The sequence below is a fragment of the Schistocerca americana genome, chromosome 8 (genome assembly GCF_021461395.2).
Source record: "Schistocerca americana isolate TAMUIC-IGC-003095 chromosome 8, iqSchAmer2.1, whole genome shotgun sequence".
Lineage (NCBI taxonomy): Eukaryota > Metazoa > Arthropoda > Insecta > Orthoptera > Acrididae > Schistocerca > Schistocerca americana.
In genome coordinates this window covers 374,052,391-374,070,256 of record NC_060126.1, presented here as the reverse complement: position 1 = coordinate 374,070,256, position 17,866 = coordinate 374,052,391, and the positions used below count along the sequence as shown (strand labels likewise).

At 44.6% G+C, this 17,866-nt stretch overlaps 1 protein-coding gene across 2 annotated transcripts; it reads left to right on the top strand.

Annotated features, from left to right (window-relative positions):
- Window positions 1–277: 277 nt before the first annotated feature.
- Window positions 278–16,118, top strand: LOC124625815. Of its 2 annotated transcripts, XM_047149276.1 has the most exons (4): window positions 283–368; window positions 9,016–9,117; window positions 14,032–14,155; window positions 15,989–16,118. In XM_047149276.1, exons 1-4 carry the CDS (start codon window positions 286–288, stop codon window positions 15,992–15,994), a joined length of 315 nt encoding a protein of 104 aa, XP_047005232.1. In that variant the 5' UTR covers window positions 283–285; the 3' UTR covers window positions 15,995–16,118. The 2 variants fall into 2 exon arrangements, 1 of the variants encoding a protein (XP_047005232.1); XR_006980727.1 differs by lacking the exon at window positions 9,016–9,117 and having other exon boundaries at window positions 278–368.
- The last annotated feature ends 1,748 nt before the right edge of the window (window positions 16,119–17,866 follow it).

Below are 17,866 nucleotides of genomic sequence, written 5' to 3'. Positions count from 1 at the left end.
TTTAATACCACTGTTTGCAGATATTATCAATCATGAATTACTGTGAGTGGCGAGACCCATGGAGAAATAGTGTAGGACCCATTCTCTAGAGGTCGCCGCACAAGATGTACCTGGGCAGGCCACGCTTTGACTTTATTGGGTCAGTCACCAGAGTGCAGCCGTTTAGACAAGGGAAGCTCATCGACCAACTGGATTGGCAGGCGGTCCCATCTGGCAGCAGCAGCCCGTGCCGGGTATATAAGCGGACCTCGGCGCAGCCTGTCAGTCAGTCCTGCAGCTTCCACCATGGCATCCAACACCGTGCTCTGTGCCCTATTGGTTGCTTTGCTAGCGGCACTCTGCAGTGGTGAGGCTGACGTCTCCAGCAGGTGAGCTTTCTAGGGGGGTTGTAAACGGCTCTCAGACTCCACTTGTCCCACAGTGGCCCTTAGTTTCTTAAGAGTTCAGTCTTGAGGCTGTAACCGCTCCACTACCGCTGCAAAAGATTCTACATCTACGTCCCGCAGCCAACGCACAGTACGTGCTGATGGGTACGTCGCGTAAGACTATTAATTCCCCGTCTCTTCAATTCCGGTCGTGTACGGTGCTCGGAAATAACGGTCATAGACACACATTCCTGTGAGTTCGAATCTAATTTCTACACCTACATCTACGTTATAGAATATAGAATGCATCGTAGTGGGTACCTCATACTACAGTTAATTATTCCCTTTGCAGAACTACTCGCAAATGGAGCGAGGGGAGAACGACTGCCTGTATGCACCCGTTTAAGCCCTGAAGTATCTTAACCTGTTCTGGAGGTCCTTAAGACAGATGTACGTTAATGGCCGTCGGATCGTTCTCCAGTCTGTCGTAAATGCCGGCTCTATAAACTTTCTCAAAAGTGTTTCTCGAAAAGAAGGCTTTCATTTCTTCATAGATTCTCATTTGAGTTCAGGAAGCATCTTTGTAATGTGATGGAACCCACCGGTAACAAATGCAGCAGTACGTTTCTGAAATGCTGCCATGTCTTCCTTTAATCAGTCCTAGTGGGGGTCCCAGATAGTGGAGCAGTACTTAAGAACTGGTCTCACAAGGTTTCTGTATACTGCATTCTTTATCGATGAGCTGCACTTTACTAGATTCTTCCGGGGTCGACCATTCGCCTCCCCTACAACCAAACTTACATTTCACGTCGCTTTGCAACGTTACGTCTATGTACTTATGCTGTATTGTGCTCTACTTCAAATTTACATTAACATTTTTCCTACACACTTTTAGAAACTTTCCTTTCATTAATTTTACTTTCACGGCCTCTTCGTGAGATATAGTAGGGAGGAAATTTTGCCTTTAGTCTACTAAGAATCACACTCTCAGAATTTCAACAGTAAACCACTGCGTGATACACAATACCTATGGCTGCGTCTGACACTCGAGCTGCACGAGCAACCACGTGACGCTTTCACGCTCGTGGAACAAACCCGTGATGGAACGCACTGCCCTTCTTTGCGTGTTCAGCTTATTCTATCAATCGCATCTGGTAAGAGTCCCAAACCGTGCAACAGCAATCCAGTATCAGCCAACCAGTGATTTGTAAGCTAGCTTTCCCGTAGGTTGCCCACACTTTGTGACGATTCTTCCAATGAACCGTTGTGGTAGTTTTCCTTTACATCACTCCGTCCGTATACTCTGAGATACTTAATGGGTGGGACTATCTTCGGTGATTGCTCGGCGCCGGCCGGAGTGGCCGAGCGGTTAAAGGCGCTACAGTCTGGAACCGCACGACCGCTACGGTCGCAGGTTCGAATCCTGCCTCGGGCATGGATGTGTGTGATGTCCTTAAGTTAGTTAGGTTTAAGTAGTTCTAAGTTCTAGGGGACTTATGACCACAGCAATTGAGTCCCATAGTGCTCAGAGCCATTTGAACCATTTTTTTAATTGCTCGGCAACCGTTTAAGAAGACAAAAGTCTATCTCTGTGCCTATGTGCATGCAACGAATTGTATTTATGTTGAGCGTCAACTGCTACTCCCTGATTTAAGTGCAGAGCCTTTGGAGGCCTCACCTTTTAGTCCGTCCGCCCCCGGTTGCTGGTGGCGCCGGCACGGTAGCACAGCGTGTTTGGTCAGAGGGTTAGCAGCCGTCTGTAATAAACAAACTGAGTTACTGGATCAACGACGAACTTAAACGAATGTCTTACGACGTGCGCCCTGAGCACATGCAATGATCGGAAACGAACAATACGAGAAAAGTGGTCAGCGCGACAGAATGTCAATCCTAAGGGCCCGGGTTCGATTCCCAGCTGGGTCGGAATTTTTCTACGCTCAGGGACTGGGTGTTGTGTTGTCCTGATCATCATCATTTCATCCCCATCTACGCGCAAGTCGCCGAAGTGGCGTCAAATCGGAAGAGTGGCACCCGGCGAACGGTCTACCCGACGGGAGGCCCTAGTCACACGACAGTTACATTTTAACTTTTAGTCTGAGGCTTTTCGTGGAGTTAGATTAGATTAGTTTTTCGTTCCATAGATACGTGCTGAAGTGATCCTTGTGGATATGGAACATGTAATTTTTTTTCAGCTGAAATAACAATACTAATAGTATGAATATGTACAATACATCATTTGTTTCTATTAAAAAACTCGTCAGTGGAATAGAAGGAGTTGTCCACTAGTAAGTCTTTCAGGCTCCTTTTAAACTGATCTTTATTTTTAAAGTTTTTATGTTTGCTGGCAAATTATTGAAGATGAGTGTTCCTGAGTAGTGGACCCCTTTTCGAACTAAAGTAAGTGTTTTTAAGTCCTTGTTCAGATCATTTTTCTTCCTGGTATTGTATGTATGAACTGAGCTGTTTGTTGGAAGAAAGAGATATATTATTTAGGACAAATTTCATTCAGGCCGCGCGGGATTGGTTCAAATAGCTCTGAGCACTACGCGACTTAACTTCTGAGGTCATCAGTCACCTGGAACTTAGAACTAATTAAACCTAACTAGACTAAGGACAGCACACACATCCCTGCCCGAGGCAGGATTCGAACCTGGTCGCTCGGTTCCAGACTATAGCGCCTAGAACAGCACTACCACTCCGGCCGGTTCGCGCGGTATTAGCCGAGCGGTCTACGGGCGCTGCAGTCATGGACTGTGCGGCTGGTCCGGGCGGAGGTTCGAGTCCTCCCTCGGGCATGGGTGTGTGTGTTTGTCTTTAGGATAATTTAGCTTAAGTAGTGTGTAAGCTTAGGGACTGATGACCTTAGCAGTTAAGTCCCATAAGATTTCACACACACTTCAAATTTTTTTTTCATTAAGGAGTAAATATACTGAGAGGCATTAGTTAGTATACCGAGTTCTTCGAAGAGGTTTCAACAGGACGTCCGTGAATTTACTCCACAAATAATACGTATTATACGCTTTTGGTCTCTGAAAAATTTTGTTTGACTTGAAGCGCTATCCCAAAACATTATACCATATGACATTATGGAATGATAGTAGCCAAAGTATGCAAGCTTTTTCATTTTTATGCCGCCTACGTCTGATAACACTCGAATTGCAAATACAGATTTGTTAAGGCGTTTCTGCAGTTCTGTGTTGTGCTCCTCCCAACTTAATTTATTATCACGTTGTAATCCCAGGAATTTTAGACTGTCAACCTCTTCTATCTGCTCTTCTTCATACTTTATGCATATGCTGGGTGGTAACCTCTTGTAGGTTCTGAATTGCATATAGTGAGTCTTTTCGAAGTTAAATGTCACTGAGTTGGCTTGAAACCATTTACTACTATCCATGAAAATATCATTATCAGATCTTTCTGGAACTACACTCGACATACTATTTATTGCAATACTTGTGTCATATGCAAACAAAACGAACTCTGCTTCTGGCAGTGTGACTGATGAGAAATCATTAATGTAATTGTTTCTTCTTGTGCCAGAAGTGTTCAGTTGACAAAGCATGTGCTACTTATTCACCAAAACCAGCCCGATTCAGCCACACGATCTTCAATCATGTGTGATTACCGATCTCATCTCTGTGCCAAAGACGTTCAACACCTTCGATTTGGGTAGAACCTGCTGCAGGCAGACACGCTACTCATCTCGAATAACACTAAGAGAACCTCCAAGCTCCACGGAGCCTTGCTATCCATGGATCACCATAAACAGTACCGCATACCCTTACTTTATGACACAGTAGGGAGAGACCTTGAATTTAATCCATGACACTGGCCTAAAGACTGGTGATAGGGAACTTCAGGCCACTACCTCTTCTCTCCTAACCGCTCAAATACTGGTAATGTAAGTTTCCATCACCAGGATTCCAACCGAACTATCCACGATTCCAGCGCCACGCACGGGCATGAATTAGCAGCCTTGGTTACGGAGGCGCGTAGATAAAGTGGCTGAAACACAGAAACAGCTAAATATGAATGACAACAAAGAGACCGACTCGTGTTTTCTGAACATCCTGTGCTACGTTTTCTAAAGCTCCCTTCAGTGACACAAATCCCAGACCACGTACTTTCGCAATCAGCTCAGGCGGTATTCGTCTGCCGGCCGGGGTGGACAAGAGTTTCTAGGTGCTACAGTCTGGAACCGCGAGACCGCTACGATAGCAGGTTCGAATCCTGCCTCGGGCATGGATGTGTGTGAAGTCCTTAGGTTAGTTAGGTTTAAGTAGTTCTAAGTTCTAGGGGACTGATGACCTCAGCAGTTAAGTCCCATAGTGCTCAGACCCATTTGAAACATTTGGTGTTCGTCTAAACTTTACAGGAACACTGTCGTTTGAGCGTATCTGCATATGGAGCAGAAAAAATAAAATGAAAGGAAATGAACAACCGGAAGTGCTGCAAGAAACTACAGTGAACAATACACTGAAGTGTCGAGAGTCATGGGATACATGCTGATTTTTCGCGGTGTAGGGCATCAACTCGACGTAGGATGGACTCAACAAGTGTTTGTAAATCCCCACAGGCGAACTGAGCCATGCTGCATCTGTAGCCGTCCATAACAGCGAAACTGTTGCCGGTGCACCCCCAATGTTGTGCGCGAACAGGCCTCTCGATTTCGTCCCACAGATGTTCGATGGGATTCATATCGCATGATCTGTGTGGCCAAATCATTCGCTAGAATTGTCCAGATATTCTTCAAACCTTTGATAATAATCGAAGCAGTAGAAATGAATTAAAATTTTTTCTGCGGCCAGGACTCGAACCCGGGTCTTCCTGCAGTAATGTTAACCACTACACCACCGCAGGAGGATGGTGAACAATGCTGCACGAACTACCTAAGCTGAGTGCCCTCCCAAACACAAACTTCAATTCATTTTTCTCTTACATATTGTCATATTCAAATCAGTCGCGAACAACTGTGGCCTGTTGGCTTGGAACATCGTCATCCATAATTGGAGTCCATGAAAAGTTACAAATGGGGTCCAAGTAGCCGAACATAAACATTTCCTGTCAATAATCCGATCAGGTGGACCAAAGGAGCCAGTTCATTCCATATTAACACGGCTCACACCATTATGGAGACACCACCAGATCACGTAGTATCTTCTTAATAACTTGTTCCGTGGCTTCCTGGCGCCACACTCGAACCCTATGATAAACGTTTACCAAATGAAATCAGCGCATCTGATCAGGTCACGGTTTTATGTTCGTCTAAGCTTCACCCGACATTCTTAGGAGCATAGAAGAGGCGCTGCATCCGACGTCGTGTTATTACCAAAAGCACTCGCATAGGCCGTCGGCTGTCACAACCCATTAAAGCCACGTTTCGCCGCACTGTCCTGACGGATACGTTCGTTATACGTCCCACATTGATTACTACGGTTATTTCAGGCAGTCTTGCTTCTCTGTCAGCATTTACAAACTTAGGAAAATGCCACTGCTGCCGATTTTTAAGTGGCGGCTATCGGCTACTGCGTTGTCCATGGTGAGAGATAATGCCTGAAATCTGGCATTCTCGGCACATTCTTTGCACTGTGGATTCGGGGTATTGAATTCGCTAATGATTTCCGAAACGGAATGTCCCGTGAGTCTAGATCCAACTATAATTCCGCGTTCAAAGTCTATTAATTTCAGTCGTGCGGCCATAACCGCCTTGTAAACATTTTCACCTCAATCCCTTGAGTACAAAGTGCACTGCCCTTTTACACCTTGTGTACGCGTTACTACTACCATCTTTATTTGCGCATATCGCTATCCGACGACTTTTGTCACCTCAGTATATTGTTTTCGGCGGAGTGTAAGTCGAGCATTTTGCGAAAGTTCATGTACAAATTCAGCCACAATGTAAATTACATGACGGTGGATAGTGAACAGGTAACAAAAGTAAATTTAAGTGCAGACAATTTAGCGTGTTTGAAGTAAGCATAGACATTTATTGGAATTGCGACTTTGAGTTCTACCAGCAAACTTGTGCACTGCCACAGTAAACCATTTACAAACGGACTTAGGATACAGAAGAATGAGCGACCCGACTCTGTGGTTAAGGGACTGGAGAAGGTTCAAATCAAGTGTTGGTGAATTCCTAAGAGACAAAACTGCTTAGGCCATCGGTCCCTAGACTTACACACTACTTAAACTGACAAACTAACTTACGCTAAGAACAACACACACACTCGTGCCCGAGGGAGGACTCGAACCTCCGGCGGGAGGGGCCGGGCAGTCCGTGACGTGACGCCTCAAACCGTGCGGCCACTCCACGTGGCACTGGAGAAGGGAAGGAGAGCCCCGACATGACGTCCTAATTGAATTTCTGGAGAGCTGTCTAGACCACTGTAAGTGAACGTTTTGTTCATATCTCCCTTCTCACTTGAGTCGAGCTAGGGTTCCATAATGACCTCGTTATCGACGGGACTGATTCTCGCAAATGATAGAATTCGTGAGAAGCATGTCTTGTAACTACCATGAGATATTGAGCTCATTTACTATTCGTTTTTGAAATTTTCACAGACGTCAGTACCTTTAATGAAGGACTTTGCAATTTCCTCTCTATGTCACATCCTGGGGAAACGAACCTTCCAATTGTTCATATTTAAATCGAAAACCACCTTATTTATGCCAATTTTATTAGATTTTCTCGTGCAACCTTCTTCAGGAGACATTATGAGAAAGTGACGACATAACCTGCAGCAGCGAGAAAATAATCTAACGGGCAATAATCAACTCATTGTTTTACAACGAGGCGTAACACTGTATCGTATGTCTATCGTTATGTCTGAGAAAACTGCAAAAATTTCGAAATTTGTGGTAAGGTCTTATGGGACAAAAGTGATGAGGTCATCGGTCCCTAAGCCTACACACTACCTAATCTAAGTTAAACTTACTCACGATATGGACAACACAGACGCACGTGCCAAAGGGAGGACTCGAACCTCCGACGGGGGGAGCGGCAGGGGCCGTGACAAGGTGCCTCAGCATTTCACCACTGGTGACTGAGATGTCCCTTGTTTCTATCTACACTCCTGGAAATTGAAATAAGAACACCGTGAATTCATTGTCCCAGGAAGGGGAAACTTTATTGACACATTCCTGGCGTCAGATACATCACATGATCACACTGACAGACCCACAGGCACATAGACACAGGCAACAGAGCATGCACAATGTCGGCACTAGTACAGTGTATATCCACCTTTCGCAGCAATGCAGGCTGCTATTCTCCCATGGAGACGATCGTAGAGATGCTGGATGTAGTCCTGTGGAACGGCTTGCCATGCCATTTCCACCTGGGGCCTCAGTTGGACCAGCGTTCGTGCTGGGCGTGCAGACCGCGTGAGACGACGCTTCATCCAGTCCCAAACATGCTCAATGGGGGACAGATCCGGAGATCTTGCTGGCCAGGGCAGTTGACTTACACCTTGCAGAGCACGTTGGGTGGCACGGGATACATGCGGACGTGCATTGTCCTGTTGGAACAGCAAGTTCCCTTGCCGGTCTAGGAATGGTAGAACGATGGGTTCGATGACGGTTTGGATGTACCGTGCACTATTCAGTGTCCCCTCGACGATCACCAGTGGTGTACGGCCAGTGTAGGAGATCGCTCCCCACACCATGATGCCGGGTGTTGGCCCTGTGTGCCTCGGTCGTATGCAGTCCTGATTGTGGCGCTCACCTGCACGGCGCCAAACACGCATACGACCATCGTTGGCACCAAGGCAGAAGCGACTCTCATCGCTGAAGACGACACGTCTCCATTCGTCCCTCCATTCACGCCTGTCGCGACACCACTGGAGGCGGGCTGCACGATGTTGGGGCGTGAGCGGAAGACGGCCTAACGGTGTGCGGGACCGTAGCCCAGCTTCATGGAGACGGTTGCGAATGGTCCTCGCCGATACCCCAGGAGCAACAGCGTCCCTAATTTGCTGGGAAGTGGCGGTGCGGTCCCCTACGGCACTGCGTAGGATCCTACGGTCTTGGCGTGCATCCGTGCGTCGCTGCGGTCCGGTCCCAGGTCGACGGGCACGTGCACCTTCCGCCGACCACTGGCGACAACATCAATGTACTGTGGAGACCTCACGCCCCACGTGTTGAGCAATTCGGCGGTACGTCCACCCGGCCTCCCGCATGCCCACTATACGCCCTCGCTCAAAGTCCGTCAACTGCACATACGGTTCACGTCCACGCTGTCGCGGCATGCTACCAGTGTTAAAGACTGCGATGGAGCTCCGTATGCCACGGCAAACTGGCTGACACTGACGGCGGCGGTGCACAAATGCTGCGCAGCTAGCGCCATTCGACGGCCAACACCGCGGTTCCTGGTGTGTCCGCTGTGCCGTGCGTGTGATCATTGCTTGTACAGCCCTCTCGCAGTGTCCGGAGCAAGTATGGTGGGCCTGACACACCGGTGTCAATGTGTTCTTTTTTCCATTTCCAGGAGTGTATCTCCCTATCAACATTTCTTCTTTTTCTGCTACTGGAACAATATACCGACTCTGTGTTAGCAAAATACGCTGTCTGACGCTGATGACGCCTTTCTCTAAATTGAGTGTAAGTCATTGTTCAAAGACACGCATCACATTTTTACACCTCTTGTTCGCAGGCAGAAGCGCCCTCTTTCGGACCAACGCCTGGCTGAGTACCAGACGCTGTTGGCTCTGAAAGCGATGGGCCACACCATCCCTGTGCCAGACCCGATGAAAGTGTGAGTACAGCACCGGATGCGCACTCTGCATCAACAATTTCATAGTAGTTCGTGACCAGACTTTTACTTGTTTTTATAATAGCTGACATACATAAATACAGGGTGGCACACGAAATGTGTTACCATTTTGTTTTTGAATATAAACTTTATTGTCAATACAATCTGAAAGTAACACATACTACAATGAAGAGCCGTCCATGGAGATTTGTTCTAACTCCTCACATGCCCAATATGTCCACCATTTCGTTTCCTAACTTCCTTCAAACGGACACTGAAGTTAGTGATTACTCTACGGCATATGTCTTCCGTAATTTCACAGCAAGCTTGAAGAATAAGTCTTCTGAGCTCCATTAAATCACGTGGACGTTTGGGGAAATTTTTTTCCTTTAGGTACCCCCAAAGAAAAGAGTCACATGGATTGAGGTCTGTACTATTGGGGGGGGGGGGGGGGGGGCAATTTCGTCCGGCATTGAATCGACCTGGAAATCTGAGTGAAATAATCCGCATGTCGAAATGCTCGTGTAAAAACTCCAACGCAGTGTTTGCAGTATGAGGCCTTGCTCCATCTTGCATGAACCACTGCGTGTTGAAGGGCAAGGCAGTAGCAAGAAGCTGTGGAATGAAGCTATTGCGAAGCATGCTCAAATAACGCTCGCTGTTCACAGTTTCTTCAATGAAAAAAGGTCCAATAGGTCCGTGACTTGAGATTGCTGCCTACGCTGTAACCCTCGGAGCATAATGTTGTCGTTCATGAAGCACTTGTGAGTTTTCAATGGTCCAAAAGCGTACATTTTCTTTGTTAACCACACCGTCTAGATGAAAATGCACCTCGTCTGAAAACCAAACGTTGCTGAGAGTTTCTTCCCTATCCTCCGCCCACTGAGTAAACAGTAGTCTCTGCTGCTTGTGTTCTTCAGTGAGCTTCTGTGCACAGGTCATCTTGTATGAGTACATATGGGGGTCACTTTTTAGAATGAGTTGAACGGAGCGTCTGGATATTCCCAGTTGCACTGCTGCCTTTCTACATGATTTCCCAGGACTTCTCTGTACAACAACTCGTACCGCTTCAATATTCTCCGGCGAACAAACAGGCTTAGGCCGAGGTCGCTTCGCTTCCAATACTGTTCCTTCCTGTACAAATTTATCGTACAACCTGCGGATGATCTTCTTGCAAGGGACCCATCGTGTGTTAAACTGTTGTCGAAAACGCCTGTGAGTCACAACAAGGCTTTTCGTTCTTGAAAAAGTAACACAATTGCCGATCGTTGCTGTGTCGTCAGTCTTCCATTGTCAGCCATTGCTGCTTACTAGTCTCCTAGCGACAGTATCGTGAATTACACGTCATTTCGTAACTCATTGGTTTTTCCAAGCTCTGCTGGTACTGCTGTAGAGATCCCAGCGGGATATCTAATGTGCGTCGTAAATTGTGAAAGAAACAATTGGTAACACATTACGTGCGCCACCCTGTATTTCAGTGTAGGAAACAAGCATACAGAAATGTCAATTTCGGACTAAAATTACCGCTAACGACAAGTAAAAAAGCATCGACTACTACAAGTATATGGTTTTCTGTTTTCAATTTTTACAGACTGCTAAATGTAGCTAGGAATAAGCAACGAAGGAGTTATTGCGAACCCTGTTTCAAACGTTTTTGGGAGCTGACGTACAGTCAGTTAACTTGTGACATTAGGATAATAATTCCTTCTTGCCCGACTCGCACATGAAGCGCATATAGAATCATCTCTTAAATACCCGTGTGTGCAGTAATTAGTCTACGCCTATCTTCACTGACCCTAGAAAAACGATAAATTGTTGATCTTCGTATATCTACATCTACATCTACATTGATACTCCGCAAGCCACCCAACGATGTGTGGCGGGGCCACATTACGTGCCACTGTCATTACCTCGCTTTCCTGTTCCAGTCGCGTATGGTTCGCGGGAAGAAGGACTGCCGGAAAGCCTCCGTGCGCGCTATAGAATCTCTCTAATTTTACATTCGTGATCTCCTTGGGAGGTATAAGTAGGAGGAAGCAATATATTCGATACCTCATCCAGAAACGCACCCTCTCGAAACCTGGACAGCAAGTTATACCGCGATGCAGAGCGCCTCTCTTGCAGAGAATGCCACTTCAGTTTGCTAAACATCTCCGTAACGCTATCACGCTTACCAAATAACCCTGTGACGAAACGCGCCGCTCTTCTTTGGATCTTCTCTATCTCCTCTGTCAACCGACCTGGTACGGATCCCACACTGATGAGCAATACTCAAGTATTGGCCGAACGAGTGTTTTGTAAGCCACCTCCTTTGTTGATGGACTACATTTTGTAAGGACTCTCCCATTGAATCTCAACCTGGCACCCGCCTTACCAACAATTAATTTTATATGATCATTCCACTTCAAATCGTTCCGTACGCATACTCCCATATATTTTTCAGAACTAACTGCTACCAGTGTTTGTTGCGCTATCATATAATCATACAATAAAGGATCCTTCTTTCTGTGTATTCGCAATACATTACATTTGTCTATGTTGAGGGTCAGTTGCCACTCCCTGCACCAAGTGCCTATCCGCTACAGATCTTCCTGCATTACGCTGCAATTTTCTAATGCTGCAACTTCTCTGTATACTACAGCATCATCCGCGAAAAGCCGCATGGAACTTCCGACACTATCTACTAGGTCATTTATATATATTGTGAAAATCAATGGTCCCATAACACTCCCTGTGGCACGCCAGAGGTTACTTTAACGCCTGTAGACGTCTCTCCATTGAGAACAACATGCTGTGTTCTGTTTGCTAAAAACTCTTCAATACAGCAACACAGCTGGTCTGATATTCCGTAGGCTCTTACTTTGTTTATCGGGCATCAGTGCAGAACTGTATCGAACGCCTTCCGGAAGTCAAGGAAAATAGCATCTACCTGGGAGCCTGTATCTAATATTTTCTGGGTCTCATGAACAAATAAATCGAGTTGGGTCTAACACGATCGCTGTTTCCGGAATCCATGTTGATTCCTGCAGAGTAGATTCTGGGTTTCCAGAAATGACATGATACGCGAGCAAAAAACATGTTCTAAAATTCGATGTCATATAGGCCTATAGTTTTGCGCATCTGTTCGACGACCCTTTTTGGAAACTGGGACTACCTGTGCACTTTTCCAGTCATTTGGAGCCTTCCGTTCCTCTAGAGACTGGCAGTATATGTCTGTATATGTCTGGATCCCTTCCGGAGAACTGGTTTTTGAGACTTCCTAGGCGGTCTGTATACGTCATTGACACCTATCGTCAAATGCCTACCGCTGCAGGCTGTACAGTAATTCTGCGACGTTCTTCTGAAAGACAGACAATCGTGACCATTCATGATGTCCTCCTTTGTATTCGTTCAGTATCCTCTGTCACTCCTACTGGATACGGGTCTTACACACTTGACGAGTTGAGTAGTTTGCATGTAGGCTGCTTTGTAGACCGTCTGCATTTTCCCAGTATCCAACCAATGAACAGATTTCTGGCACTTGCTTCCTACGACTGATCGTATGTGATCATTCAGTTTAATAGTCCAAAGAATTGTTACGTCCTGCCATTTGTATGAGTTGACTGAGTGCAACTGTGGCTCATTGACATTGCAGTTGTAGGTTGCTACCACGCTTCCCGTTTTTTCAAGTGCACACCTTCACGTTTCTAATTTAAAGCAAATTGCCAATAATATTTATGGAATATTCTGTCGGTCGCTGGAGCAAGATCCACATATTAATAACTTGAGTACAAACTATTAGCCGACCAGTGTGGCCGAGCGGTTCTAGGTGCTACAGTCTGGAACCGCACGACCGCTGCGGTCGCTGGTTCGAATCCTGCCTCGGGCATGGATGTATTTGATGTCCCTAGGTTAGTTAGGTTTAAGGAGTTCTGAGTTCTAGGGGGCTGATGACCTCAGCAGTTGAGTCCCATAGTGGTCAGAGCCATTTGAACCATTTGAACCAACAAACTATTAATGTTCCACAATAATATTTATTGGTTCGTTATGAACCGACTTTCGGCTTCTTCGGTCATCATCAGGTAACGTAATGCTAAACAGACAGCACACATAACTTCAGCGAGAATTCGTAGCATGTTCAGAAAACACGAACACGCTCTGAATGAATGTCATTCATATGATCAACAATAAGGGAAATAAAGGTTGAAATTAACATTACTTGAAATGCTGGCCATTAATAGACATCAAAGAATACTGACCTGGTTCTTAATGACCAAAAACAGTTCCATTATTCACCTTTATTAAAGTAGCAGTCAGTTGTTCCTCTCACCATTAGCTAATAAGCTTGTTGTAACTGTTCCACACCCACATTCCGTAGACTTCTCCCTTCCCCTCCCTTTATTTGGTCAATTTGTCACGTCTTCCTGTTTTTCCGTGTGACATAAGAGTCTGTGTCACAACTCACTTGTAGAGCATTTCTGTTTTATACTCTCACAGAGTTTTAATATTTGAATATACTGTATTATAAGATCTATTTGTTCAGAGTCTCTTTAGGTATTACATCATGTCTGCGTCTTGTATCGATGTAATCATAAAATGTCTTACATATTTTTGTACAGCATTCTTTGTACGGCTATGAATTTTCACTGAAGTTGTGTGGATTATATGTTTAGCATTAAGTTATCTGATGATGGCTTAAGAAGCCGAAAGCCAGTTCATAACAAACTAATAAATATTATTGTGGAACATTACTACTTTGTATTCAAGTGGTTAACAAGTTGCCAGTTTTAGCATCACTTTGAAAGCGTATTAAGATCTGTCTATTGTATTATCTATATAACTCGAAAGGTTACTGTTAATTTTATCTGCCAGATCATTAATATACGTTTGACGCACGTGCTATTCATAGATATACTGACGTTCCATAATTCTTTTCAGGGGCCGCAAACGCTCCTTTTCTTCCGACGTGTGGCGACTGGTGAACGAGGCGGACATGCCCGTTGAAGAGTATGTTTCCATGCCTGGAGACTCGTCCGTGAGGAGATACCTGCTTCCGCTACACGTAAGTCATGCACTTGTCACACCCTAGTAGCACAGAGATTCTGCGACATTCATTTTCCTATTTAACATGTAAGGATAGAGCTGCGACTATGGATCACAATTCGTTCTTGCTGTACTCGTTGTTATTAGTTGATGAATCATACATTCGCTTGTTCGCTAGGATTCTAACATACATTCACACCGTACTTCTCAATGGATGCAGATCAGGCGGGTTTTACCAGCACCTAGCCTCCAGTCTCGGACATTCGCTGGCAAGCGGCAATAACCTTTCCTCATGTACCTGCTAGCATGTGGAGAACTTGAATGACTCCCATTGTGTACGCCAATAATTCTATAATGCAAACACAGTCCTATAAACAAAATCGAGGTTTCTTTGAGACTGGCCACTAATGCAGCGCCAAAGTAACGTACTTTTCTGCACCTTAATAAAATAGTAATAGGCCTCGTTTTATTTCAGACCCCATCTGTACGTTAAGTAATGTTCAATTCTGATCTTTGCCTTTTTCAAATCGTTTAATAGACTATAACGATAATACCCATACGGACGACATCTTTGAGAGTTGTTGTTGTTGTGGTCTTCAGTCCTGAGACTGGTTTGATGCAGCTCTCCATGCTACTCTATCCTGTGCAAGCTTTTTCATCTCCCAGTACCTACTGTAACCTACATCCTTCTGAATCTGCTTAGTGTATTCATCTCTTGGTCTCCCTCTACGATTTTTACCCTCCACGCTGCCCTCCAATACTAAATTTGTGATCCCTTGATGCCTCAGAACATGTCCTACCAACCGATCCCTTCTTCTGGTCAAGTTGTGCCACAAACTTCTCTTCTCCCCAATCCTATTCAATACTTCCTCATTAGTTATGTGATCTACCCATCTAATCTTCAGCATTCTTCTGTAGCACCACATTTCGAAAGCTTCCATTCTCTTCTTGTCCAAACTATTTATTGTCCATGTTTCACTTCCATACATGGCTACACTCCATACGAATACTTTCAGAAATGACTTCCTGACACTTAAATCAATACTGGATGTTAACAAATTTCTCTTCTTCAGAAACGCTTTCCTTGCCATTGCCAGCCTACATTTTATATCCTCTCTACTTCGACCATCATCACTTATTTTGCTTCCCAAATAGCAAAACTCCTTTACTACTTTAAGTGCCTCATTTCCTAATCTAATTCCCTCAGCATCACCCGACTTAATTAGACTACATTCCATTATCCTTGTTTTGCTTTTGTTGATGTTCATCTTATATCCTCCTTTCAAGACACTGTCCATTCCATTTAACTGCTCTTCCAAGTCCTTTGCTGTCTCTGACAGAATTACAATCTTTGTAGTTGAATGTTAAGCTAATCACCGATGACAATTACATCTTTGAGAGATAATCCAATATTATGAATTACTTTACGCATAGTACGGCACTGCAACATTAACGTTTCCGGCTTTTACCGCCCACTGTGGTACGTCCACGGACTAACCGCAGCCGTTTTTTCAGTAAAGGGTGAACTTCAATTGCACTGTATCACATTATTCGTTTTCGCCCTAAACATGCAAGACCCTCTAGAAACTTCACTACAATTCGGCACAGAACGCCTCCTCAACCAACGAATTATTAGATCGTCTTTTAACAGCGTTAAGGCGGACACTGACAGAAACAAATAAACATTTACAGCAAGAGCGACAGAGTAATCTCACATCCTAAGACTCGTTGTGCTGCTTTGGTCCCGCAAGATGCAGATGTGTTCTGTCTTATTAATAACAACGATAGAAAATCTAGAAACATTAAAGTATTTTCGCTAGTTGACTTCCTCGATTATTGCTGTTTTTTCCAGGTATGAGGCGGTGGATGGAGCAAAACCGTTAAGATCTTAGCTGATCTAACGTACATTTGAGGAAAATTTCGTACCACCAGAAAGCTGTGCTTCAATTTTTTCTTTGGTCTAACGTATTCGTAAATTGTGTCTGTTACAGAACTTGGCAACAATAAAATAAAATTCAAAACAAGAAACGGTCTTCTTTTTCGTTTCAACCCCTTTATTCATTTTACTCTAACATGTTTTATAATTAAGGCAGGCAATAATTTTGTCACAGGCACACACTTTGTACCACTTTCAGACACTTTAGTCGTCTTGCAAACGAGATTTTGAATGATGAGGGAGGAATGTCTAAAGACATTTCACTACGGAGCTTAAGGATATAATCAACACTAATGGGATTTAAAGGACGTTACAGTTAACTTAGTTACAACTACATGACTACAACAACATTGTAAGCGGACCGTGATACAGGTATTGGTATGATCAAGAAACGTATGGAGAGTGCGTGGTGAATTACCGTGACCACTGCAGTGAAAGTCGTTCTAACAATAGACAGAAGCAAACGTTGGGCACAGTGAGATAACTCTTCCACTTTGCAGCCACGTTAAACATGACGAGTTAAAAATTTGCTGACAGACAAGCCTTTGGTAGTTAATGAACTAAAATTCAATCAGTGTTCTCTGAGAGTACTGACTGACTGACTCATTTTGAGTTTGCTCTAGCCTTCCCTCTCTTTTATTCCCAATCCCGCAGGTATCTGCATTCGATGACGGTTGAAGCACACGGTCGTATTTTGTCACGTTTTAACAGTTACTCACAACTGTGCAGATTTAAATACGTGTATCAAGTTGAGTGGACGAATTGATATATGAATTTTATGAATTAATTTTACATCCACCCTACGGAGAGAGAGGTGCCAGCAGGTAAGTCATCACTCTTCAAAATAAATTTTACGATGGTAAAAATTCAAATGGTTCAAATGGCTCTAAGCACTATGGAGCTTAACATCTGAGGTCATCAGTCCCCTAGACGTAGAACTACTTAAACCTAACTAACCTAAGGATATCACACACATCCATGCCCGAGGCAGGATTCGAACCTGCGACCGCAGCAGCAGCGCGGTTCCGGAGTGAAGCTCCTAGAACAGCTCGGCCACAGCGGTCGGCGGATGGTAAAAGAGAGATGGTATGGAGAAGATCAAAATGATAACTACCGTTCCTCCATTCAATGTCAATGACGACGTTGGTGCCTGCTCCTGGTAAGGAATGTCGATGAGAAAGGTACTGCAGAGGAGATACGTGAAAAACGCGGTGGGATGTGATGAAATAACAGCTGCGATGTAAGAACTAGGAATTTATTTAAATGTATGTTGTAGTTTACACGACATAATGTAGCCCTGTAACTTAAAAGCCAACCTTCGTCTTGAAAAATGAAGCTAAGTGTTTAATTAAAATTTTCAAACTAATTTTTAATCAATTTTCAGGCACAATTGCCTAAAAATTCAAAATGTCTGGAAACTAATGATAACGGTAGTGCTTTCGTCTGACGAAAACTTAACCAAGAATACTGTTGGATTGATAAGTACACTTGTATCGATTTTCATGGTGCAGATGAAACTCGAGAAAGACAAACATATATGCCAAACAATTTTTAAGAGCATAGGCTACATGTTATTGTTGTTGTGGTCTTCAGTCCAGAGACTGTGATGCAGCTCTCCATGCTACTCTATCCTGTGCAAGCTTCTTCATCATCCGTACCTACTGCAACCTACATCCTTCTGAATCGGTTCACTGTATTCATCTCTTGGTCTCCCTCTACGATTTTTACCCTCCACGAAGCCCTCCAATGCTAAAATGGTGATCCCTTGATGCCTCAGAACATGCCCTTCCAACC

Bases quoted from the DNA above. Each gene is read 5' to 3' on its own strand.
- LOC124625815 (XM_047149276.1), top strand. From the start codon at position 286: ATGGCATCCAACACCGTGCTCTGTGCCCTATTGGTTGCTTTGCTAGCG. The intron at 369-9,015 runs GTGAGCTTTCTA...TCTTGTTCGCAG, and splicing joins GAGGCTGACGTCTCCAGCAG to GCAGAAGCGCCCTCTTTCGG. The intron at 9,118-14,031 runs GTGAGTACAGCA...AATTCTTTTCAG, and splicing joins GTGCCAGACCCGATGAAAGT to GGGCCGCAAACGCTCCTTTT.